Here is a 25,855-nt window from a genome sequence, read left to right on the forward strand (position 1 = left end):
CCATTTTAGCTTCTAAACTAGCACAGGAATTTTTGAACTTTATCACCAGTGTAGCACATTTAATTTATAGATATTTTTCACTTGATTCGTATTTTATTATTTTTTTAGCTTATATTTTGTTTTAAGCTCTCAATTTTTATCACTCAAGCTATCACTCATGTGCACATTTTATTCATGGCATTTGGCATGGCCTTATGACTCGCCGAATGTAAGGAATTCGTTAAAACTAAAATAACTAAATTTACACTTACAAAAATCAGTTAAAATTACACATTACAAAGCTATGTAGTTTTTTTATTTTGAGAAGACTGTGTAGCAAACAGGACCATTAATTCTTTTATAAAAAGTGATTGTTACAAACGCTACATAATCTCTACAAGTATTCCTTCCCTCAAGGCTTTTCATAAATGCAAATTAAAATTGGTATTTCTGATAGTAACAAACAATAATAGTGGTATCGTGTGTGTTTTATTTCGGTTTTAGTGTGCACATCTCTCTCCAAACGCATAAGACAATAAGTAAAAATCTTAAAAATAATCATGTAACCAGAAGACTCAAAAGTAATTATAGATAATATTTCACTAAAATTTATCAATTTTTTCTCATCATTTTGCTCACTGGTGATATTTTCATACAAGTTCAATGTATAAAAGGAAAAAAGCTTTCTTATTAAAATCAATTTTTACCTTTCCTCATAGTTCATTTTTCTTATTTTTTTTACCTAACGAGTCTTACAAAAAACAAAGAATCTTAATTAAAATTTAACTGATGTTAGAAAAATGGTCGATTAAAATTAACATTTCACACATAGGAGCAAGAAATGGAAAAACAGAAGTTACTATTTCAACAAGCACGATTGGCAGATAGGGGAGTCGCCGAGATGGTACTGCTGTATATATCTGCATGCAAAGGTATTTTTTTTAGTTATTTAAGAAATAATTATAATACATTTAATTATTTAAAAGTGATAAATGATTCTTTAAATAAATGATTGCTCTCAAAGTTTTACTCTAGATATTTGAATAACCTCACCGTATTATGTTGTGTTATTTTTCCCTTGATTTCATAAATTACAAGAGCATCTGGAACCCTTTAAGAAACTATTACTATAATTACTATTTAGAACTTAGTATTGCATTAGGGAGAAATGCAACTCTTGAAGCTGCAGTTTCCAAACTTTAAAAATTGAAAAAATGATGGAAGCTTATCTTATGTAAGGTTTGCATGGATAACCAGAAGAGCACAACATATCACAGCATAGTCATAAGGACGTCACTGTGAGTCACACTGGTGCCAGTCACAATTAAAAGAATTGCAACATCTCACAAGAGTCACATTGTGACACATGAAATCATGAAAACATATGCCAGTTTGTTTGTCAATTTTTAAAAAACAAATAATGAGGATGGGTCATTCCACAGAAATGTCAACCTCAACCTCAGAAATTTTTTTTCCACAAAGCCTTAATTGTGACCTATCATTTCATTCAACATACTTTCTAGTACATAAATCCAATAACAGTTTGCAAAAATTTCATTCGGTGTTTTTCTTCTGGCTCAAAACGTGCGAGATTGTAGAAAAGGCTTAGCATGTGCAAAAAACATGCGTCTACGTTTTCTTGTGTAATGTAAAAAATTTTGCAAATTTTTAAAAGAACTATGTTTATTCTAAATGAATAGTTGTTGGCCCAATAAAATTGACTGTTCTTTTTGCATGCATTATAAGATAAGTCTTTTAATTAGTTTGGTTATTTCACTGAAAATATTTACGTTACGTTAGTCACGAAAATGTACTATTTTCTACTTAAAAACTAAACCAGATGATTGAACCAAACAGCACTTTTTGTTTTCTTACATTTGTGTCATATCTACTTAAAAAGTGCAAAATATTCATTTTAGTATCAGTAGATGTAAAATAATTAGTGTGACTAACGTAACATTTGAGCTGTGACTAACGTAACATTTTAAAAATGGCTGCTAATATTTAAAATTTATTTAATTTAATGTAAATTTTCATTAAAATTTTGAATATGTAGGCATTCTATATTGATTAAAAAAAAAAGGATGAAAAATACCAGTAATATTACATTGTAAACCTTCTGTTTACTTAGAAAAATACTTTTTTAAAGGTCTTTATGAAGATACTTCCAATTTAAAGAATTATTAAAAAAGAAAAAAAAAGTGAGTAAAGCAAAATGAGTACTCTGCTGAATGTGCATTCAACACAAAAATCCAAGCTTAAGAATTCAGATAATAGAAATACAGTCTTAACAATGAAGAACGTCTCTATTTTTTTAGAAAATACATCTCCACCTATTATTAAAATGAAGTAACGGCTGTTCGTTGGAAAACATTTGAAGATGTTACATGATGCAGTGACAATAAGCGCTGCTGTCATATATTTCAGAAAATGCAAGAATGATCATTTAGAAATTCATACATTTGCGGTGATATCTGGAATTAAATGCATTCTGATAAAACGTTCGAATATTTTTTTTTCAATATTACATTTCAAAAGGATGTACAACACTATTCGTTCGATGAATCAGTAAACCTTAAAAAAGAATATGCCATTGAAAAGTACTACGGAGTTTCTTATAACGATAACTTGTATATCAGCAGAATACTAGAATTCAGTGAAACTACAACTTGCAAAAAGTTAATTTTTTAAAAGAGAGATATTTAGGATTTAATTAGACCAAGAATGATGTTATTCAGTTTATAAAAGCAGTTTTTTTAGTTTATTTTATTTTTTTTCGCACATTCAAATTGAGTTAATTGAACTGAATCCTTCCATTCAATTTCTTACACTAATATAGAAAAAAAAAATAAAGAAAAAACCATAATACAGCACAAAGAAGGTTCCTAAAAAGTGTAAAAGTAATATAAGAGCAAGAAATTAATTATAAAAAGTTTTTTATATGCATTCATTGCTTGTTATTCGATGGTTACGTTAGTCACGTTACGTTAGTCACACACAGTTTTTCGGAAAAGTACCATTTAGGGCCAAAAAAGATTCGTCTGTAACAAATCTGTAGTACGATTTTAAAAATAGATTGTTTACCTCTTACAAATATGTCCTCCAACTTTAAATGTCTGCGTAAGTTTCAGAAAAAATTAGCTCGTAACATAAGCATTGTTTCTCAGGGTTGCAAAAATGTTACGTTAGTCACGATGCCTTTTTTGGTGAAAAAACACCTGCTAGCGTTTATTTTGCTTCAAATTTTTGGCAGAAATAAGAAATAGTCACCTTGTAAATTTTAGATCTGCATATTAAACCAAAACACATTTATTTTTACTCCCGGTGTAAGTAAAAAGAGTTTGAAAACCAGCTGCGAATGTTACGTTAGTCACTATGGAATGACCCGAATGCTTTTATATTTTTTTAGGAGTACAAAGTTCTATGACAATGAACACATTGCGACTAGGAATTTCAACTTTAAAAGGAGGAAACGTCGAAATCCAAAAGGTAACCACGATTCTGATCTTATAGCTAGGCAGTACCCTGAATGTATAGTGAAACGTTTTTTAAAGCGGGTTTTATTTGAACAGCTCAAAATTCAAAAGTGCATTAGTTAGAAAACCACATGTTAATATATATATATATATATATATATATATATATATATATATATATATATATATATATATATATAATATACACACTGGTGTGCAAAAATTAAGGACGAAGTCGAAAAATTAGCATATCAGCTGAACGAAGAGGCAGAGCGGACAGAAAGACCAATCAGGAGATTAAGTAAGGTGATGTACGGTAGCACATGCGCAGATATGCAGGCAGACGAAATGGGGGAGTGTCTGAGTAGTATAAAGCATGTTGTCGGCGTAAGATCAGTATTTCTGGCAAAGAGATTGCACGACGTATAGCAGTTAAAATCACACCGAGTTGCTGCTCAGCGAGAAATGGCGAATAATCAATCTGTTAGACGACATCTGGATGCTTTTACCCGAGGTCGAATCATTGGGAAGTTGGGAAGTGTGACAAGTGTGGCTGCAGAGTTCGGAATTGTGCTCACAGCATCGTTTCACGACTTTGGAGACAACTTCAAACTACAGGAACAGCTATCCGGGGGTTCAGTAGTGGTCGTCCACGAGGAACCACACCCGCAGGTGACCGGTATATTGTCTTGCAGGCCAGAAGAAACAGGCGGCAGACAGCGGGAGAAATCGCTAGACACACGACACAGGCGACTGGACGACCGATATCGCGTTTTACCGTGACCAGAAGACAGCACGGTGGTGGTCTGTTTGCATGACGCCCTATACGGTGTGTACCTCTAACGCCTGCCCATCGGAGAAGGCGTTCTCTGTGGTGCCGGGAACACTGGAATTGGAGAGACAATGAATGGGGGACGAGTACTCTTTACAGATGAGAGCAGATTCAGTCTGAGTAGCGATTCTCATCGTATACTCATCTGGAGAGAGCGGGGAAGCCGCAATCATCCCTCGAACATCATTGAAAGGGACAGGTATGGAGGTCGCGGTGTTCTCGTTTGGGGAGGCATCATGCTTGGTAGTCGTACAGACCTTTACATCTTCGACGCAAGGTTCAGTCAACGGGACCCGTTATTGTAACGAGATTCTTTTTCCATATGTGTGTCTTTTTAGAGGCGCTATGGGTCCGCAGTTCCTTTTAATGGACGACAATGCACCATGTCGTCGCACAGTAGCTGCCGAACAGCTCTTAGAGAGTGAGGATATTGAACGTATGAATTGGCCATCACGATCTCCGGATCTCAATCCCATCGAGCATGTATGGGATTTTCTAGGCAGACGCTTGGCAGCTCGTACCTTACCACCAGTAACGATTCGGGAGCTTCGATTGGCGCTGCAAGACGAATGGGCAGCAATGCCTCAACAACTCATTGACACCCTCATTCTCAGCATGGGCAGACGCTGTGAAACCTGCCTAGCAGTCGGGGGAGATCATATCCCCTACTAAAGACCGGATGTTTCTTGCTGGACACCCATCACAGGGATGTTTCGGCCTTCAGTCGCATTGCGCTCCATGCTACTTTTTCAATAAAGCTTTTTTTTATCCCTCTGATTTCTCTTTTAGTAAGTGTTGCTTACATTACACATGTCCTTACGTATTGAGGATCTTACGGTATTAAATGTGTTGATTTGGAAAGCTTTTGTACAAAGCTATATTGAAAAAACTCGTCCTTAATTTTTGCACAAGTGTGTATATATATATATATATATATATATATATATATATATATATATATATATATATATATATATATATATATATATATATATATATATATATATATAGATAGATAGATAGATATATAGATAGATAGATAATTATAATAAAAGTGAAAAATATTGAAAAGACCACACCAAAAGCCCATAGATGCGCAACGTAGCAAAACTAAAAAGCCAAGCAAATATAAAGTATGCAAGCCAAATACCAAATATTAAACAAATCATATAAAAAAATAATGATGAGAAAAAGGAAAATTGTAAACAGCTATTTAATAGGAAAAGACAAAATATGAATCCAGAGCTCATCAGCCGTGGAGGATTCAATAAATATGGTCAAAAGACCAAAAAATTTAACTATGATCTAAAAGAGAGTGTTTAAGCTCCAGGATACATGCAATATAGAGTAACACTGGGCAAATGCACCACATGTTAAACAATAAACAATAGCTCAAACCTAAAATTAAAAGCAGAGGGTTTCGCCTCGACTAATTAGAAAAACATGTTCCGAAATAATTAACCATCCACGGGACACTACCTGCCAATAACCAAAATAATCTTACCTTGAGATCCATTTATAATAAAACCAATCCGATGTTCAACTGTCACGATTGTATCATACATTTACACAGTTAAACGGTTTCAAAAGGAGCGAAATGTTCATCGAAGGCTATACTTAAGAAAATATTTTCAACCAGATTTTTAGAGAAGTTATTATTTAAAAGTATATTCTTGAGTACAGAAATTTCTTGATTAAATGCGGATTGGTTTTATTATAAATGGATCTCAAGACTTGCATATATATATACATACACACATATATATATATATATATATATATATATATATATATATATATATATATATATATATATATATATATATATATATATATATATATATATATATGTAGTATACAAAAGTACAGGTTCCTCAGAAAACATTTTTAAGTGACTAAAATAAGCAAACGTAATAAAATATGCCTCTGGAAATAGGCTCACAGTCTGATAGTTTATCAAAAAAATAATCTAATTTTTACGTTAAACGTGTTACAATTTTAAATTTTACCAGATTTACTTTTCTCCAGCGAAGGTTTATGAAATTCAAAATACTTACGTAAAAATATCTTACCAATAATCAGTTCTAAGAAACTTGTAATTTCTCAGCAAATTTTTTAACATTACATAATAATGTGTAATGTTAATAAAATCGTAACATAAATAAAGAAGTTGACAGATAACACTTGCATAAAAACTTTGTTCACTGTCTGCTTCATTATTTCATTCAAATTCAAAATACGCATGTAGAAATATTTCTTTTGCAGCGCATGCTAAAGCATCTGAAAGAGAAAAAAGATGTAGGATTTTTTACATCAGTTGCTGCCTTGATGAATTCTTGCAGGTAACATTTGTTTCTTCGCCTATTTTTAAAGAAATGAATTTTTTTACTATGTATTAATGTTCACGTATTGTGTACAGCGTGTTGGATTTAGATGCATTTGAAAGGACACAAAAGGCGGAAGGATTAGGAGTAGGCTCTGAAGGAACTGCTGGCGAGAAAAATATGCACGACAAAGATTTCACCTGTGCTCTTTTCCGATTTCTACAGCTGCTTTGTGAGGGGCACAATTTAGGTAGGTTAACGAATTTTAAATTAAACAAAAACAATATCAAATACTTTCTGTACTGGACATGAAATGTAAACTCCGCTGACTTATACTAAGAGTTTATTAACTTTATACTTGAACAACAAAATATGTGGTATTTCCGGCTAATTTCTGTAGTCCATCACTGATATGAGTCAATATTGTTGAACTCAGTGAGAAATACCGGAAGTTTTTACCACGTAGAAGTTTTTACCACTAGAAGTTTTACTACGAAGTGTGGTAATTTTCGTTTCATTTTCATACACATACAACTTATTTAAGACTTAACGTTAAAATAATTTGCTGACCTTGTGAAGGAACTTCTCTAACGTGATTTGTTGAGGAATTTTTTCCAATATCTGTTTTTAATTGTTTTTTCTTTCAATGAAGTTGACCAGTCACCTGCGGGACACACTTTTTACAATATTTTTAGACTTCTCAATTCTAGCAAAGTATCTTCCGAATCTATTGTTGCGATTTTTAAAACTATTTATTTTGTTTTCCTGCTAGGTTTTTTTTAGTGTTGTTTCAAAAAGAAACAAATAGTGAGCCATTGTGTAGAAAATAATTTCTTTTGTTCTGCACGTGACAGCAGCTTTACGTTTCCTTTTAAGAGTTCTAATGGTTTTTTGTTGATTTCATGTTTTGAGACTTTTTTTGTTGATTACGAGTTTTGACATGCTTTGAAATCACACATGTGTAATTTTGCATTCTTTAAAAACTGTCTTCCGAAATAAAGCCAAAATTTTAAAGATAATGGGCAAATAGCATAATCAGTAGAAACACAAAAATAAATAAATAAATAATATTCTAAATAAATATATGTTTGTGATGCTTGCAGATTTTCAGAATTATTTGAGGACTCAAGCAGGAAATACAACAACAGTAAATGTCGTCATCAGCACCGTCGATTATTTACTTCGACTTCAGGTAGAGATGTTTTTATATTGCGTTCATTTTTTCACCGTTTTAAAATCACTTTTATTTTTGTTTTTATGAGTTTTAATTGTAACTCAACTGCGTAAATGAAGTTTACGCAATAAATTACAACACTTAATCAATATTGAGATTGCATAAAATGTGTATTTGATGAGATGACTTATAGAGGTACGCCTATGTTTGAAATTGGATTGACTTATTGTTTCATTTCTAGGAGTCCATAATGGATTTCTATTGGTATTACTCGAGCAAAGAAATTATTGATCAACCGGTAAGTTTGAAAATTTTAAGCGATACAATATCAAAAACTATATTTATTGCAAGTTCAATAAAAAGGTTTGGTATAAACAAAGTGAAATTTCATTCAAGGGTAAAGACAACTTCTGCAAAGCCATTACTGTAGCAAAGCAAGTTTTCAATACACTTACAGAGGTTATACAAGTAAGTTCTGGTAAATTTTTAGAAATGTATTGTTTCGGCTGCTTAAAAAATACCGAAAACTCTAACTGAAAAAATAATGATTGTTCTATTAAAAGGCTGCATGAGAGTTACAATTCAGAGAACTGAAACATGAATTGTCTTTTTTAGGGTCCTTGTTCATTGAATCAACAAGCTTTAGCCCACAGCAGATTGTGGGACGCTGTAGGTGGTTTCCTTTTTCTTTTTGCCCACATGCAGGATAAACTTTCGAAGGTAACATAATTGTTTCTTTAGCTACCTTTTCATTTCACCAAGTTATATTTCATTTTGCATGTTTTTCAGAATACACTCAAACCTGCTTTTGTGCGGTATATGAAAATTTCAATCAGATTGGGCTCAATTGAAGAAATTATTTTCAAAACGAGTGCAAGGTATTATCTTCCAGTGACGACATAGGCAGCCCGATGGGAAGTCACTGTGACCCCCCCGAATTTCCTTATTCAGGAAATTTTGCCCGACTATTCGTCAAAATTATAATCACTTGATTTATTTTGATTTCGTTTAAAGAAGCAATTCCTAGTTATTTTGTAAGTTTTTGGGGTTTTTTTTCTATGTGATGCTTTTTTTATGCGGTCCCTATCCACAGCAAATTTTTTTTTTTACTGTGTTGCGAAAACAACTTTCTATAGGTACTCGTGAAGTTTTGAACAATTTTTTGTGTGCGATTTTTTTCAATGCAATCCCTATCCACCGCATAAGAACAGGTGTGGGTGTATTACAAATTGAGAGGCATTTGTGTTTATATTTCAGATTGACATATACGGTTTTAAATGTTTTGTAATCTAACATTTTTTTTAAATTATAGAATGCCAGCCAGTTAGATTTGCTGAAAGAGCTTTTAGAACTGCAAAAAGAAATGGTTATCATGATGCTCAGTATGCTTGAAGGTGAGAAACAATATTTAAAAAGAAAACAGTAATAAGATTCTACAACTGTATATTTTTACTACTTACGCCTCATAAAACATTTTGAGCATGTTAAATCAATTTTTCCGATTTTTGAAAATATTACTTAAATTAGTAAACACCAGAAAAGGTGACGTAAAATGGATACAACGAAAATAAAAGTTAAGATTGCATAGATTAAAATAAGATAGTTTTTTATTTGCTATTTAGCAAGTTTTATTTAAAATATTTATTTATGCAGTTTCCGAGAAGAATTTTGATACATGGAGAATATATTTATCCCATGAATACTTAATCATGAAACTATACTATTAGTTAAAACACTTAAATATATCATTTTGTTAAAATTAACTAGTTGGGTTGTGAGAGCTAAACATGCATTTTATACATAAGTTCGCTTTCTAAATAGAAATTTTGCGCATTATAAAATGTGCCTGAATTCGATTGAGCATTGGAAAATAAGAATCGGTACACATTATTGAAGACATGGTATAGAGATTCGGGAGAGATACGTCAATACGCAGCCAAGCATTGGCTTTATAGCATGTTGTAGAGCTGAACTCAAAGCATTATCATTTAGCAGATACTAATTTTGTTAAAAATCACTAGCATTTGTATTATTTTCGGAATTTCTTGTGTCGGTAAATTTTAGGTTTTTAATTAAAAAAAAATCTAATTTTCTAAATATATCATTGAATATGGACGATAAAAGAGTGACATGTTTCAAATTAGAAAAAAAAATTAAAACCATTCCGGAAGAACTCTTTATCATTGGAATGTCGCATTGACACCCTATCAAAGATATGTCACTCATAGTTGATCTGCCATTGCCGTCCGTCTTACATCGCGGTTGCATTTTCTTTTTTACATGCGTCAAGCAACAAGTATGCTATTTAGGCAGTGAGAATCAAAGGGATGTAAGAAGAAATTCTTAAGTTTTTGGTAAAAGGTGTGCAAAGTTCAAACCTTAAGCAGACTTTTATTAAAATGTTTTTTTTTCCTTTAAATCATGCTCTCCAACAGCACTTGCCAGCTCTCGCACCAAAGCGAATGAGTGTTTCTTCTACCATATGCACTGGTTATCTCCAAAGTTTTAATTTTGGCAAGTACACCTCTTTGATTCAAAGTGTTCACTCAGTTAACACTCAACTGTTCACTCAGAAATTTACCAGCAACCCATGTCTGTGTTTATCTGCCAATGTTTTTTAAAGAATAATGACACATGGATCTATTCTAGTATGCATCCAGCAATATGTCGTTCAGATAAATATCGATGAAGAACAGATTTAGAGCTAGCACACCGTTAGGTAGATGAATATAATATCTTAATACCCGCTGAGTCGAAATTTGTTGTTATAAAACTAATAAACCAAACTCAGTGGCACAATAGGCCATGCGGGCCAAGGCCCGTTGTTGCCCATCTCAGTTTTCGTGACCGAGGGCATAGAACAAATAAAGCTACGCGAAAAATGACTGTCGAACATGTTTTCTCAGATACTGAATGTTTTGGCCAAATGTTGTATTTAAATGCAATTACTATTAATCAGCTTTAATTACTGTGATATTACAGGTAATGTCATGAATGGTACCATCGGAAAACAGATGGTAGACACTCTTGTGGAATCCGCAAGCAACGTAGAGGTAACTTTTCTCAAATTAACTAGGTTGATACAAATACAAACAGTAATTTTTACTTTTTAAAATTGCATTAAAGTGCTGTAAAACAATTAACAAATTAAGTTCTTAAAAGTTTTCTAATGATGCATTAGTACATTTTTGTTGAAAATAGAAAACATCTTTAAGTTTTAAGATGCAAATTGCCTTTTTTAATGAGATGTCTGATCTGCAGAACATGAGGTAAATTTTAAAAAAAGTTAATTTAAATAATTCAGTGGATCGCACTTTCAAAAATTGTCCTCAAACTTAAAAAATAGTCAATAAAAACTTCGTTTTAAGTAAATTGCCCTTATTTGTCCACATTTTAAAAAAAAATTTATAAAACGCTTTTTAACGACATTTCAAAAGTTTAACGTAATATTTATTCCTACATACAAGGTATGATTCAGAAGTTTCAAGACTGATTTTTTCCAAGGAGGGGAGCGCACGCGGACATGCTGGGGAAGTAGTGGGGGGGGGGGGGTGTCGGTGAACGAACGGAAGCTGCGGCAGTTGGCTTCGGCTTCTTATCACTGGAGAGTGCGTATCGCTTGCTGCGTGAGTGCGTGTCATTGACCTTGGTCGAAAAGTGGGAGATATCAAATTGGAGCAGCACTTAGAGCACCCCGCCGCTTCAGGGATCGGGTCCAACCGGCGATCAAGGGCGATTGGATTCTCCACCACAACAACGCGCCCGCCGCCGAAGAAGTTTTGGTCAACTTCAACGTGACAACACTGCCGCAGCTACCCTACAGCCCCGATTTGGCTCCAAGTGACTTTTCCTCTTCCCCGAATCAGGACAGGCTTGAAAAGGAAGCGATTCTACTCCATCGACGGGAAAAAACAATCCAGCAAGCTTCGACGAGAGCCCTTGACAGCATGTCGCCCGAGGACTTCCAGAAGGGCTACGAACAATGGATGACGCACTGGCAGCGCTGTGTTGATGCTAAAGGATCATATTTTGAAGAATTTTAGTCCGCTTTACTCAAATGTCCAATATATTTCTGGTTCTGAGACCAGTCCTGAAACTTTTGAATTATACTCTGCATATTGAATTTTATGAGAAATTGCTGAGTTATATGGTATTTTGCAAATGGAAGGAAACCACAACGCCGATTTGTCCCCAATTTGTATTCAAAAATTTGGCACTCTTTTGTATACTCAATTTTCTTTTTAAAATGTTCATTAGAAATACTGTAATCATTTGCTTCAATTTCTCTCAATTATTTAAAGATTTAAATATCTTTAGAATAAGGAACAAAACTCTACAGAAAAGATACTGATAAATAAGTACAGCAGAATTGTGCACTAGTAATTATCACAATAAGATTACAACACTAGATTATCAACGTAAAAGTAATCTAAATAAAAATATAAAAAAATTTTGAATTTATCTGTTTAAGCAATCAGAGCTCAGAGTAACATTTAAACTTTTTAAAGAATGTCTCAGATTTTTTTTTTTTTTTTTTTGACTGTAAACGTTGCTAATAACAAAATATTCACTCCCTAGTCAAAATATTCACTCAATGTGCTTTATTAAAGAATGTGACGTAAAATATCTATCATAAGACTTATTAATATTTTTTAGCTCAGATATAATTTAATTATTTATTTTTGAAGTATGCCATTCCTCTAAAGCTAAAACAATAAGTTCGACTCCGGCAGCAAAATGTTATCAGTAATGTTTTTAAAAAAATGCGCATCTTTTTTTTTCAACTGCCATAAATCAGACAAAATTTGTGACAATACAAGTTTTTAGTATAATATCATGATTCTTATACTTCGCCCCGCTTATCCAAAATTTCTGGTAAATCAGAACCTATTTTATTTTAGGAAATTATTATCGAAAGAGTAATCCGAAGCTATTAAGATGAAATTTAAAAAAAAAAATGCTATAAATAAATAAAATTATAGACTCATAAAAATTAAATAAAATTTTCAATTCACCTAAAAAATAAATTTCTTTTTAGATTCACTAAGTAATAAACTACAGCACGTATAACTTAGTGCACATTGAAGAAATTAATGCAATAGTTCAAGGATCAATCAATATTTCTCTTCCATTTTAATCGGAATTTCGGTTATTCCGAGTTCTTATAATCCAAACAGGTACCGGTTCCAATAGATTCGGATTAGCGGGGTTTTACTGAATATCAAGCATATATTCACCTCCTCTTTCTCTGCAAGCAATCATTAGACTGTTGAAATTAATGGCGTATTTTGATTTGCAAACTTATAGTTTCGGTGGAATGTATTCGAGTTACATCTGACCAAAATTTGAAAAAAAAATTACTTAATAAACGTTGACACTAATTTAGCAGAGCTTACACAGAGCCAGATCATAGCACTCTCCGTTTTCGCAATGAGTTTTTACACTGAAGACGTTGAAAGAGTCCATCCATGCAAAGTTAAAAAGCGTCAAATGATCCTTTAATTCCCTAAATATGTAACGAAAATAATAATAATACTGTCAATCATTCGAAAAGAAAACTGTGTGCTTGAAAATAAATAAATTTATGTAAAAAAAGAGGATAAGAATACGTAATTGAGGGAGAGCGCGTTAAAGATTATTTTTTGCAATTAATGCAAGTAGAACGTATTGATAAATATACTTACAACTAACTCAAAAGATAGTCATTATTACACATTTTCAACTGCTTTCGATTCATCAGGTAAGGCAGATTTCGTTCCGTCAGCATGCTTTTTTTCTGTGAAAAAATAATAGTTTTTTGAAAAAATAATGGTTTTCTGTAATTTACTAATGTAAGCTTTCTAATTTAATGTTATTACCAAGTAGCTCTCTTTCTGAACAATGAATGACTGCCGCTGTTATTTAAGATTTTCTAAAAAGTAGTGGATCGGTTGATGAGAGGAATTTTCGCAAACCGTATGTGATGATCCTATCCAGCACAACCTTACCTGTTTTTGAGACCTTTTGTAAAGAGTATTTATAATGAAGTTGATTTCTTTTTTCAACTGAAAATATGAACCAGCGCAATTTTTGAGGCCTTATCTTTTCATATCTGAATGTTGTACTAAAAAAAGCTACTATTACGTACTCTTAACCTCCATTCTTTTCAAATGTTTAAAATTATTTACTGTTATATTGTATTTCACTATTTTGTTTGTCAAGGTGTGGTGTAATGTTGAGTAGATATCCTAATTTTCAAAGTTAGAACAGTAGTTTGCATGTCTTAGAATAGAAGACAATTTGCTAAACTAGAGTGGGCTAATTAAAAATACTGAAAATATAACCACTTTTTTATGTCTACTAATAAACATCAGTTTTTGAATTTCATGTCTTTTTGTTTTTATTTTATTAATCTGATGTGAATAACTACCATTGTGCGTGCATAATTAGTTTTCAAAATATTTTTGTGACGCCTTTTCCACTGCATGGTTTTTGATTTTTAGGATTTTTGACTTTTTCGAGTTTTGCTTTTTTATCTTTAAAATGAAATGACTATTTTTAATAAGATTATTGTTTTTAGTTTTTAAACATAAAACGGTTTTGAATCAAGCAACAATAACGAAGGTCAAATACGTTTTTTGAAACCTAATCATTCTTAGCCACTGTTTTTGTCCACGTAAAGCTTCTTTTTGTGCAGTGTTTTGAGAGATGTTTTAAATGGAATATCCATTGGAATCAGATGATCTAGTTCAAAACTACCCAGTATATATTCAACTTTTGTTCAATTTGTAACGTCACACGGATTCCTTTATTACATTCATTCAATTCGTTTTCATACATTACATCTTTACATTCACTTAGCGCTGAGATGGACACTTTTTATGTAGTTAAAAGTGACGAAATTTTTCACTTCAGTAACAAAGTTGTCAAAATATGAAAACAATTACGTTAAATTTCTTAGTGGGGAAATTCATTCTGGCAACATAAAACCCGGATTCCTTCAATCAGGCCTGATTTAAATGAAACTTTGCTGTATCCAGATTCGGAAACTTAAAATCCCAACTTCCATTTTGGTCACCACAGTTTAAATGGTGTATTTTTTCACATTTTTTGAAACTTTTTGTGAATTTTGCAATGAACTATATCGTTGGTGTGCATGATATTTTTATGTGTTTGTACCCTAAAATAAACAATAAAACGTGCCTCCACAGATCATTCTTCGCTTCTTCAACATGTTTCTCAAGCTGCCATCTCTTGTGTCTTCCCCAACAATAGCGGTATGTAGTATGTAGATAATATTTTTTTTCCTTTTCTAATCACTAATTAGAAAATTCCGCCTAGACTACTAATAGAAAACTGCAGCTTTCACAACTAATAAAAACTACTACCGCCTTGACTTCTAATCATAGCCACTGTTTCATCATCCGTTTTTTCGCTAGCATTTACTCTAACTACATCATACAAATCATTTGCTTTAAAGCTTGCAAATTGCAAAATCGTGTTAGTGCGTTAAAACATTGACAGCAACAGTGGCCATGATGTTTTGTTCAATCGATCCAGCTGATTTTGAGAGACTTTGGACATCGTTTTCTTAATCTTATCTACAGCTTATCCTCAAATTCTTCGATATGTTTCTGAAACTGCGAGAACTTACATCATCTGCAACGTTCCAGGTAAAATATTTTTATTACTCACTGAGTTGTGGAAGTGTGTTAATTATATTGTAAAATTAACGGAAATAGCGATAAAAAATTACCATGAACACAATTTATTATTGACTATTGGCACGCTCATAACCTTGTACATTCTTAACAAAGAAATCAAAAACAATGATCCTCAGCTTAATTGTCAATTAGTCGTCATTTGTTTAATGATAATATACGTCATGCATACTTAATATAAGAGTAATTATGCTTTAACTATAAAAAACGTTTGATTTTCTTTGATATATTTACAATTTGTTAAAATCTCGAAAAGTGATATATTATTAATTTTTTTGTACACGTTTTGAGCAAGTTAAAACTTTTCAAGTGCAGATACTTGGAGTTTTAATGAAGAAAAAGAACACTAAAATAATGTCCTATAGGTAGATCTTTAAACAGAGGTTCTCAACAATGGCTTCTGAACTTGGTTGCCATAGCTTCTCTGAAATAAAACAAAAATTCTTCATTGTTACATTGCACATTTTTGTATGTATTTTATTCATGTGTTATTCACGTGTATTTTACATGTGAATAACACATGAAAGTGAAATCATATAAACGAATATAGATATAAGTGGTAATCTTTCGCAGTACGAAGTACGTTAGGATCCATATTTTAACTATTCATTGTGCTCAGTAATTTTGAACGGAATTCGAGATAGTTTTTGGACAGTGGTTTTAATATATTTTTAAATTTTAAATGAGGTTTGTTTTCTGTTTTTCGTATGCATGATTTTGCTCAAATGAAAAACTCTTCCTCTGATAGTTTTGCTTGCTGCATAAATGTGAAGTAAAAACTTGTGCAAGCAATATAATAAGTTGAAATGTCTGCTGTTATGCATATTCATCAAAATTATTATTAAATACTCAATAAAACGACGCAGATTTCCTTGATTACATTTTTGTTCGTTCAGAGAAAAAATTTCTTGAAATATGGCGGCTTATTAAAGTTTTATTATTTCTCCATACTTGCTTTTCGTTTAACTTTGAGTATATCCTCACCAATCAATCATAAAATTATTTATTTTTCCAAATTTTGATAAATCTAACGAAAGTGCAGCTTAATTTGCGCTACAGAATCATCATTCATGCATATACCAAGACTCGAGTTGTCACAAGTCTGAGAGTCCAAAGGGGCAAAATGGGTAATTTTGGATGTCGAGAGGTAAGAAAAAAAACTGTTCTTTCATGAACTATACATTTCAACATTTCCTAGAAAAATGCGGTTTCTAAATCGTCATTTTGGTTTGGTGACTTGAAATCATTGAAATACAATGAACTTCTGTAAAGAGCCGGTTTCGAAGCAAGAAATTAATGGCATTGAATAACTAAATACCTCTTAATTGCGGAAGCTTGTTGGACATTCAACAATTTTGAACAAAATACTTAAATGATGTTTATAATCGGTATTTTTCACGAAAACTTTAGGGTACAAGTATTATATGAGGCAGTGAGAAACAAAGGGATGTAAGTAGCGAAATTAAAAACTTGGAGATAACCAGTACAAATGGTAGGTGAACCTCTCCTCTGTCTTGGAGTAAGAGATAGTACTAGTATTCCGGGTAGGTGCTGCTGTACAGCACGATTTGGAAAAAAAATCAATTAAAGTCTACCTAGGAAGTTATCTTTATACGTGTTTTACTCAAAACTTGAAATGTCCACTTACATACCTTTGCTTCTCACTGCCTCATGTAACATTTATTTATTTATTACAAATGCCCAGAAGATTAACTATGAAGCCATTAGTTCTCTTGGTCTTCCAATATTACTGAATTTTACCAAGACTCGAGTTGTGACAAGTCTGAGAGTCCAAAGGGGCAAAATGGGTAACCCCGAATTTCAAGCCATTGCAAATAAGCAGGTAAACAGTCGCGTCCTGTAGAAAGACGAAGAAGTGTCACAGCTGCCCTTCTAGGACAGTCGGGGATGCTCTGCGTCCCCTCTATCAAGGACGTTCAAGACTTATTAGCAGAAGCACGCAGCACACTTTTCTTAAATCTGTAAGCTATGTTCTTCAGATTAAGAGTTTAGCCGAATGAAAGGATAGAGTTTTCAAATGCTTCTGGAAGGCCCCGTGCTTTTTTTGCCAAGAAGTCAACAGCTTTGTTCCCAGAAGTGATTGCAATACCGGCATGCCGGAATACCGAATACCGGTATTTTGAGTTATATTGCAATTTTATATAATACAGATATTTTCTCAGATAAAATACTGCTATTTTCGGTATTGCTATTTTCGGTATTAGATGAAAAGAAGGAATAGTTTTTAATTAAAGGGTTTTCAATTTTACTAATTACAATTTAACTAATCATAACTATTATTTTGAGTGAGCATTTGTTTTTCGACGAGACTGCCAAAAGCAATCTATTGAAATGTGGCTTTAAAGCACGAATTAATTGAATATCGCTAGATAAAAGTATCGAAATATACGCTTGATTAAATTTAACTTAATAAAATAATTTTAAAAATTGTTTTTTTTTCTCTTTTGAAAAACTTTATAAACTAAGAACTATATAATAATATCTAGAGTAGATACATAAGCATATAAATTAATGCTGTATTAAAAAGAAAACTCTGTAACTATTGATCTAAAAATTTTCCTCAAGAAATTAAAACTTTCTAATTCATTTCAAAAAACTTGTTTAAATTTATGTGTTTCTTATTGAATATTTAAAAATGCTTTAGGAAATTGATTCCAAAAACACGGGCTGGATTACGCCGAAAGATTTCCAGAAAGCTATGGAACAGCAAAAGATTTACACGACGTAAGTGGAAAATAAAACTCAATTTCACAATGATAACGTTAAAAATATAGGGGAAGGTGACCCAAAGCAGGTAGGCCTTCTTATGCCCCCCCCCCCATGGTGTGTAAGTGGCGATACATACGTATGACGTGTTTACATGAGCAATCCCGAGTTTTAATCAGTCTCAGCGAAGCAGCAGTAAAGCGGCATGGCGCAACTAGGCTTAAAAATTAAGAAAACTATACATTTCTATAAAAAAAAATAAAGTTTTGTAATTTGTGATTAGTCGAAGACCAGCTTATTTTTTTGATTGTCAATAATATTACGTTATTCTGACACCATCTACCTATAAAATACGATAGTCATTTCTTGTGTTTTTTTTTTTAATTTAAGGTCATAATTATTGAAATAAAAAGAGTGCCTTTGGGCAAAGCGGATATGGGATTTAATCATATATTTATTTATAATTTCTTGATTCGTGTGCTGAATTAGATTTTCTATTTCAATAGGATAGGTATAACTTTAAAAAGTTAGTTTTTAGGATGGCAATTAATTAGTCTATTAATCTGAAATAATTAGGTTTGAAATAATGCAAAAACCATTTTTTATTTTAAAGTTCAAGAACCCTGCTAGGAAATAAAACCGTAATTGTTGCGATAAAAATCCAAAAACTACAATTTTTGAGCATTCTTCGAAAATCTATGCGCTTTGGACCACCGTCCCCTATGTTTACTTTTATGCTTGTACCAAAAGTCAATTACATGAACTTAGCAAATCACTAGAAATGAGAAACGCATGATTTTTAAGGCAATCCCAAACAAAACAAATTCAAGTGAGTAACAAAATAAGTTTCTAGATCAGCACAGATGTTAATTTTGAAATTCGTGCTTCATATTACAGTGAATTTTTCGAAAGTAAACTGAACCAGATAACAAAATAATTTTGTAAAACCTCGGGGTAAAAAAAACAAGGCAATATTTTATAATAATAAATGACAACGAGCCTCCTTGCTGTAAATGTTTAACGATGGCTAAAAACTATCAATTATCACTCATAAAAATAAATCAACTGTAATACCATAAAATAACAAAAATGTATACTTGGGTTGTTATCGAAGATGTAAACAAAAGAAAAACTGATGCCGGTACTCTGGCAAATAGAAACTTATCCCAAAAATTGCAAAAAAGATGTATTCATGCTGAGATGAAATACCTACTTCCGAATAATGAAAATGCTATTGTTGCGATCTTTAACAAGACGAAGCTGCTATCCGTTAATCAGTTTGGTAAATCAAATCAAGAGCATTATCGTTGTCCACTATGAAGATCTCCTTTGTTAACAACGTCAAAATATTCAAAGTCAGTTTTATTCCTCCCTATATACTTTCACTTTTAATCCATCTCATCATAGAAAAACCTCAGTTTTGTTTTGCTCAGTGGTAAACTATATATCAAGTACTCTACGTTTACTGAAATCTCATTTCTCCGCATCAACATAAAGGTGAAGAAATAAAAAAATATTTTAGAAGTTCTGCGATTTGATTTTAAATCTGCTGCTCATGTGGTGTCAATTAATAACATGCATTAATATAAAGATTCGTCAAAAGCTGACAACGGCATTCTTTATTCTTTAGTGGCAATTTGTGCCGATAAATCGTTTCAATTTTCACGGGGGAGGGTCTAGGTAGGTCAAACAGAATTTTATGAAATAAAGCAATTGTATTCAAAGAAAATTTTATGGGAAAATCTTAGGTTTATATAAATAAGATTAATTTTTTGCTTATTCAAAAACTAGATTTATAAGGAAACAGAAAATATTTAAATCTTTATTGGTGTTTCTTATCAGTTACATTTTGATAAACCTATACATGACACATATATATTTGCAGGATGTAAATCAAAAATCATAATACAAATTATGCGTGAAATTCTGCAAGAGATGAATTTAGTTACACAACGCGTCTAAGAAGTAGGATCTTCACATTTTACCTAAATACATTTTCACTATTATGTCTAACGTTCGACTCCTTTCACCGACTTACCTACGGAAAATATATTGTGTATTAAACACATAAAACTCTAAATTAAAAAAAGATAAGGTGCAAAATATGTTTCAACTAATTGAAATTAATTCATTTCTAATGCTATTTACATTTTGCAGAGATGAAATTCAGTATTTGATGGGATGCTGTGAACCCAACCACGATGGTTTGATTGATTACAGAGAGTTTACTGAGCGGTTCCATAATCCTGCAAAAGATATCGGTCAGTATTACAAATAAATATTTAATGATTTATAAACATAAGTGATTTTTTAGATGTGTATAAAAATCTGAAATTAAGTTATTAAAATGATAGAGACGCGTACAACGAACATAAACTAGAGACGGTGGAAAATTGGACTAGCTAGTATTGTTGACCACTCACATTTTTACTTTCATATGCTTGAAATGCTAATAAGTTCATGTTGATTTGAAAAAGACAAAATGTAATCCAAAAATAGCTCAAAATATCAACAATAAAATGAAGTTATAATTTGCAAATATATTTTGTACGAAAAAAAAAAGCAATTGTGAAAATTAATACTACGAAGTCACAGATGCGAATGCACTGTTAACTCGTATTATGAATATTTGCATATATATTATTGCCTGTTTCGTTAGATAAATTGTTGTAGTGAACGAATAAAGATAAACATTTAAATTTTATACACACACATATATCGCACAGCGGCAAGGAAAGTTTCACAACTCAAAAAAGCAGCATTGGAGAAAATCAAGGTTTTACGCAACAGCAAAAAAAGTATACTGTAGAATTTACTGGTTAGTTTTTGTTGTCTAAATTTAAAATGCATTGTTAAAATTCAAAAATATTTCTTCTAAATTATGAAAATCTAACGATGTATAATAATTGCTTACATCGCTTTTACTCCACCAAGCACCAATTATGTAAACTAACTTTACATTAAGCTAACTTAGAATTAAATTTAGATTTTAAATCAATAGTTAGTAAAGTTTTTCAAAATTTTGAGTTGGGTCACTTTCTTTGCCTGGGTGCGATATATAAATAATACCTGTGTACGCATTGATATTTCATACACGGGAAATTTAAATTCTTATTTCAAACCAGTTAATATATATAACAACCTTGATATTTCAAATGTCAAGGCTTTTTTAATTTAACGCTAAAATAAATTAAAAAATAAATTTTATTTAAATAGGTTTCAATTTAGCGGTCCTTCTGACAAATCTCTCAGAGCACATGCCAAGTGATCCCAGGTAAGTTGATATTTTTGACTATGCATGATAATAAAATGCATGTTGTGGGTTCATATCTTCCAAGTTCAGCTTGCATGTAAGACGATGAATGGTCTACAGTAAGTAAACAGTTTGAAGCCATTTTTTATTATTTTATTGAAAATTATAAAGTTAAATCGCAAGTTAAACCGCAATTTTTGCTGCCTTTTCTTTTTCTCAATGATTTGGGATCACCTAGATCAACATAGCAATTCATGCAAAAATAGCTTTTACATTGCTTTATTGCATAGAAGGACTCCAAGAGACATTATTTTTTTATAAGTTTTCTTTCTTTTTCTTTTATTTATTCATTTGTTTATTATTGTTATTTCGATATACTTTTCCAGAATAACAATGCTCCGTTTAGTATATATTATGTCTCTTTGAAATAGGTATCAGTTGCAATGTAAAAGGTTTTCCAAAAAGAAAAATTGTTTTGAATTTGCCGTCCCTTTTCCCTTATATAATCAGGACAAAGATTTTTTTATGTCCTGTCATTATTACAAATTTAAAAAAAAAATAACTTCAAAGATGATAAAAGCCAAAGTGTGAAAAACTTACTAACTTTTTGGTCCATCACCTTCTTGCATCACAGTAGTTTTTATCAATACATTTTAGCATATCGGTTCAGCTGTATAAACGAGACGAGCATCACATGACTTCCTTTTACGCCAATTTAATGATAATTGTGCCTTGGACTAAACGAAGAAACTTTAAATATTTCTACCCCAAGTTTGTTGCGAACTGAAGCAAAAAAAAAAAAAGTTTTATACAGATAATTTTTCCCAATATTGGATATTTTAATGTGATTTAAGGTTAAACTCTCTAAATATCGCCAGTAGTGGCCAAAATGAGAACAAATTTTCTGAAAACACCCGCCAAATTTTTCACCAACTTGGCGACCAAAAACTTGGCGATACCTTGCCAAGTGTTTGCCAAATTATATCACCACTTGAGTTTGCATTGAAATTAACAATGATTTCCCCCAGAAAGGTGTAAAAGATCCCCTTTGTGACATCCGAATGCAACCAAAAAGAGAGGTGCACAACTAGACCCCACCAGGAGTCTACGTACCAAATTTCAGCTTTCTGAAACATACCGTTTTTGAGTTATGCGAGATACATACGCATATACACACGTACACATACAGACGTCACGAGAAAACTCGTTGTAATTAATTCGGGGATCGTTAAAATGGATATTTCGGGTGTTTATACGTTCTTAGGCAAATATCCACGTGTGGTCGGGTTGAAAAAAAAATTAATATTCATTCCGGGGCGAGCAAAATGGAAATTAAGGCTGATTTTGGATGAATTTTTTTTCGCGAATACAATACTTCCTTTCCTTTGTAAAAGGAAATAAAAAGCAATACTCATTCTGGAACAGCTCTTTTAAACACAAACGCAACTTATGCTAGTGAAAGTGCTGAAGACAATCTTGCCACATTAGTCCGTCGTCACTGTAAGCCATTAGTGATGTCCTCAAAGACGAAAGATTTGCATTTCTTTGTTTACAAGGTTCAAAATATACAAGATTTTACTTTTAAAACCTTGTAGTTTTCCTAACCATTAATGTGTTTAAAACCAATTTAAACATCCGTTTTGCTGCACAAAACACCCTACAAATAGTTCAAAAATGCTACTCTTGTTTCATTACATGAACTTAATGAAGAACGTCTATATAAGTCAATTATATTTTCAAGATTTGCAGAAACAGGATTTAAATATTTTTTTGTTCTGTAACGTACGTGTCTAAGAAGATATGTCCATTACTGAGCCAAAAATATGGTTTAAAAAATGTTTCTGGAAGCCTTCAAAATGTAACTGCATATTATAGAACTATAGTCTACATTCTTCATGATGTACCTCACTGAAACAAGAATCGAACATGTTTGGATCATTTGAAGGGTGTTTTGTGCAACAAAGGAATGGAATTACTCTAATACAACTTTTGATCTAACTTGATTTCCACCGGGAAGGATTAGGTCAAAGACTTTATCCGCAGTGATACCCTAGCTTGGGATAATGTCTTATCGCAATTTGAAAATACCTCCAATGAGCCTGCGTTTTAGTCGATATATAAGGGCTCTCTAAACCATAGTTTTTTTTTGTTTTTTTTTGAAGTAAATTCAGTTTACATATTGTTCTCTCAGGTGTCAGGAAAATCAAGCTATCATCCGTGCTATATAACCACACCTTAATAACAAAATAATATGTTTTACAAAATAAAAATACAAATAATGTAAAGTTGTATTGAATTTAATAGGTTACAGGTGAAGCAAAAATACAACATGAAAATTATAGTCGAACTAGATGTAATCTGAAGTTGTTTCGTCCTTTTATCTCCCCTTTTATTCATATCTCTCTCTCTCTTTCTTTTTTTTTAGGTTATCCCGATTTTTGGAAACTGCCAGCAGTGTTTTAAATTACTTTGAACCTTTCCTTGGAAGAATAGAGATTTTGGGTGGTGCTAACCGAATTGAGCGAGTTTATTTTGAAATTAAGGAATCTACAATTGATCAGTGGGAAAAACCACAAATCAAGGTAACTTAAGAGTCTTCCATGTAGATTAATACTTTTATGAACGAAGTTCCACTAAAATTTTATCTTATTTACATTTCAAGACATTTATTATACATTACTATGCTAGAAACTATACTTATGCCTCTTATTTTTCATATTGATTTAAGGAATCAAAGCGAGCCTTTTTCTACAGTATTGTAACTGAAGGAGGTGACAAAGGGAAATTGGAAGCATTTGTAAATTTCTGTGAGGACGCTATTTTTGAGGTTTGTTTCATTCATTTTGTCAAAGTATTCAATTTTTTATAAGTTTCTCAAAGCATTCAAAAACAATGTACAGTGAAACCTGCGTAAATTGACCACTTGCGGTGCACTACTTCAGTGGTCTACTTAAACAGGTGGTCAACTTACAGAGATTGATTTATACGATAAGGGTTAATCCCGTGCCTGAAAAAAGCGGTCAACTGACAAGGGTGGTCAACTTTGCAGGTTTTACTGTACTGAAAATATTTCATTCGTTGAAAAGCAAGTCTGCGTTGGAAACAATCTAAATTTAATTTAGAAAATGGTAGCTGAAATGTCAGTATCATTCTCTGTTATGATGACAAAGGGATATTCAATTGAAAAAGTACGAAACATCGTAAAAAACAAACCGTTGAATTTTCTGCTTTTAGATCATGTAGTGGGACCTCTAGAATACAAATGTAGTGCCAGGCTTGGTTGTGCGCATGCGTGCGCTAAACATTATTATTATAGCTTATTTTAGAAAATATTTTTCCCATATTGTATATTGTGAGTTTTAATGTTTTATAAAAGTGCGAAAAGGCATTGATTACATTTTCAGATGCAACATGCAAGTAGTATTTCAATGGAAGATGAAGAAGAAGCACCAAGCCATGCGTCGGCATATCCCTTCCCTGGAGCAGATGATGAACCACCGTAAGTGAAGACTAGGCAAAAAAATTGAAAATGCGTCATAATTTCCAATTTCTAAATTTTAATGTACATAATAGTCGATTTCTTAATTTCGAAAACTGATGAATTGATAAAGTACTATGTATAAAATATTTTTTGATGTTAGTAAAGTACAAAATAATTTTAATCAATATTGTTTTTAACGAAGTATGGATCCGAGAAGTAATGTTGGACTACTTGAGAGATTCCATTTGAAACCGAAATAGCACTTGAACTTATTATGGTAGAAATTATTACTACGATGGTGCCAAATCGTTGATGATCGTTACAAAAAAGAAACAATGTAATATTTTGAGAAATTATGATCTAAATTGCATGGCATAAATTACGTAGTTCAAATGTATCAAATATGTAAGTGCGCAGAATTCAATCACTTTCCTCTATGGTCTATTGCTTAAAAAAAGGAAAGCAAATTTAAGTTTCCCCTTTATTTATTTACCTTTTCTTCTGTGATACACTTAAGGAGTGGGATGATTTGCTCACTAACGACTATTTTGAACGAGTGGGTGAGCACCTCAACACCCTTGAAATTAGAGGTGCGTCATCGATGTTAGAAATTAAAACATCGATGGTATTGATACATCGACCAAAAAACATCGATGTTTCCAAACATCGATGTTTTAAAACATTGATCTTTTTATCAATATACAACATACATTTTTGAATGTACTACACTACAGATTTACATATATGATAATCTGTAACAAATGTTTCTTAATAGATCAATGAATTCTATTGGCCTTGCGTCTAATTTAAGCAATACAAACGAATACGTACCCAACGAATATATTGAAACTACTGAAACTCAAATCTATACTAATATTATAAAGAGAGAGGGCGGATTTTTGTGTGTTT

At 32.0% G+C, this 25,855-nt stretch overlaps 1 protein-coding gene across 1 annotated transcript in view; it reads left to right on the top strand.

The window, feature by feature from the left end:
- The window catches only part of LOC129219096 (ryanodine receptor-like), a 295,024-nt gene that overhangs the window by 219,929 nt on the left and 49,240 nt on the right, over positions 1–25,855 (top strand). The window contains 17 exon segments of the mRNA XM_054853416.1: positions 812–911; positions 3,389–3,468; positions 6,553–6,629; positions 6,707–6,861; positions 7,715–7,803; positions 8,027–8,083; positions 8,182–8,253; positions 8,401–8,505; positions 9,098–9,179; positions 10,768–10,838; positions 15,372–15,437; positions 18,151–18,230; positions 20,370–20,473; positions 21,429–21,486; positions 23,891–24,047; positions 24,194–24,292; positions 24,870–24,964. Of these exon segments, the coding sequence (XP_054709391.1) occupies positions 812–911; positions 3,389–3,468; positions 6,553–6,629; positions 6,707–6,861; positions 7,715–7,803; positions 8,027–8,083; positions 8,182–8,253; positions 8,401–8,505; positions 9,098–9,179; positions 10,768–10,838; positions 15,372–15,437; positions 18,151–18,230; positions 20,370–20,473; positions 21,429–21,486; positions 23,891–24,047; positions 24,194–24,292; positions 24,870–24,964 (1,547 nt within the window).

Source organism: Uloborus diversus, chromosome 3 (assembly GCF_026930045.1).
Source record: "Uloborus diversus isolate 005 chromosome 3, Udiv.v.3.1, whole genome shotgun sequence".
Taxonomy (NCBI): domain Eukaryota; kingdom Metazoa; phylum Arthropoda; class Arachnida; order Araneae; family Uloboridae; genus Uloborus; species Uloborus diversus.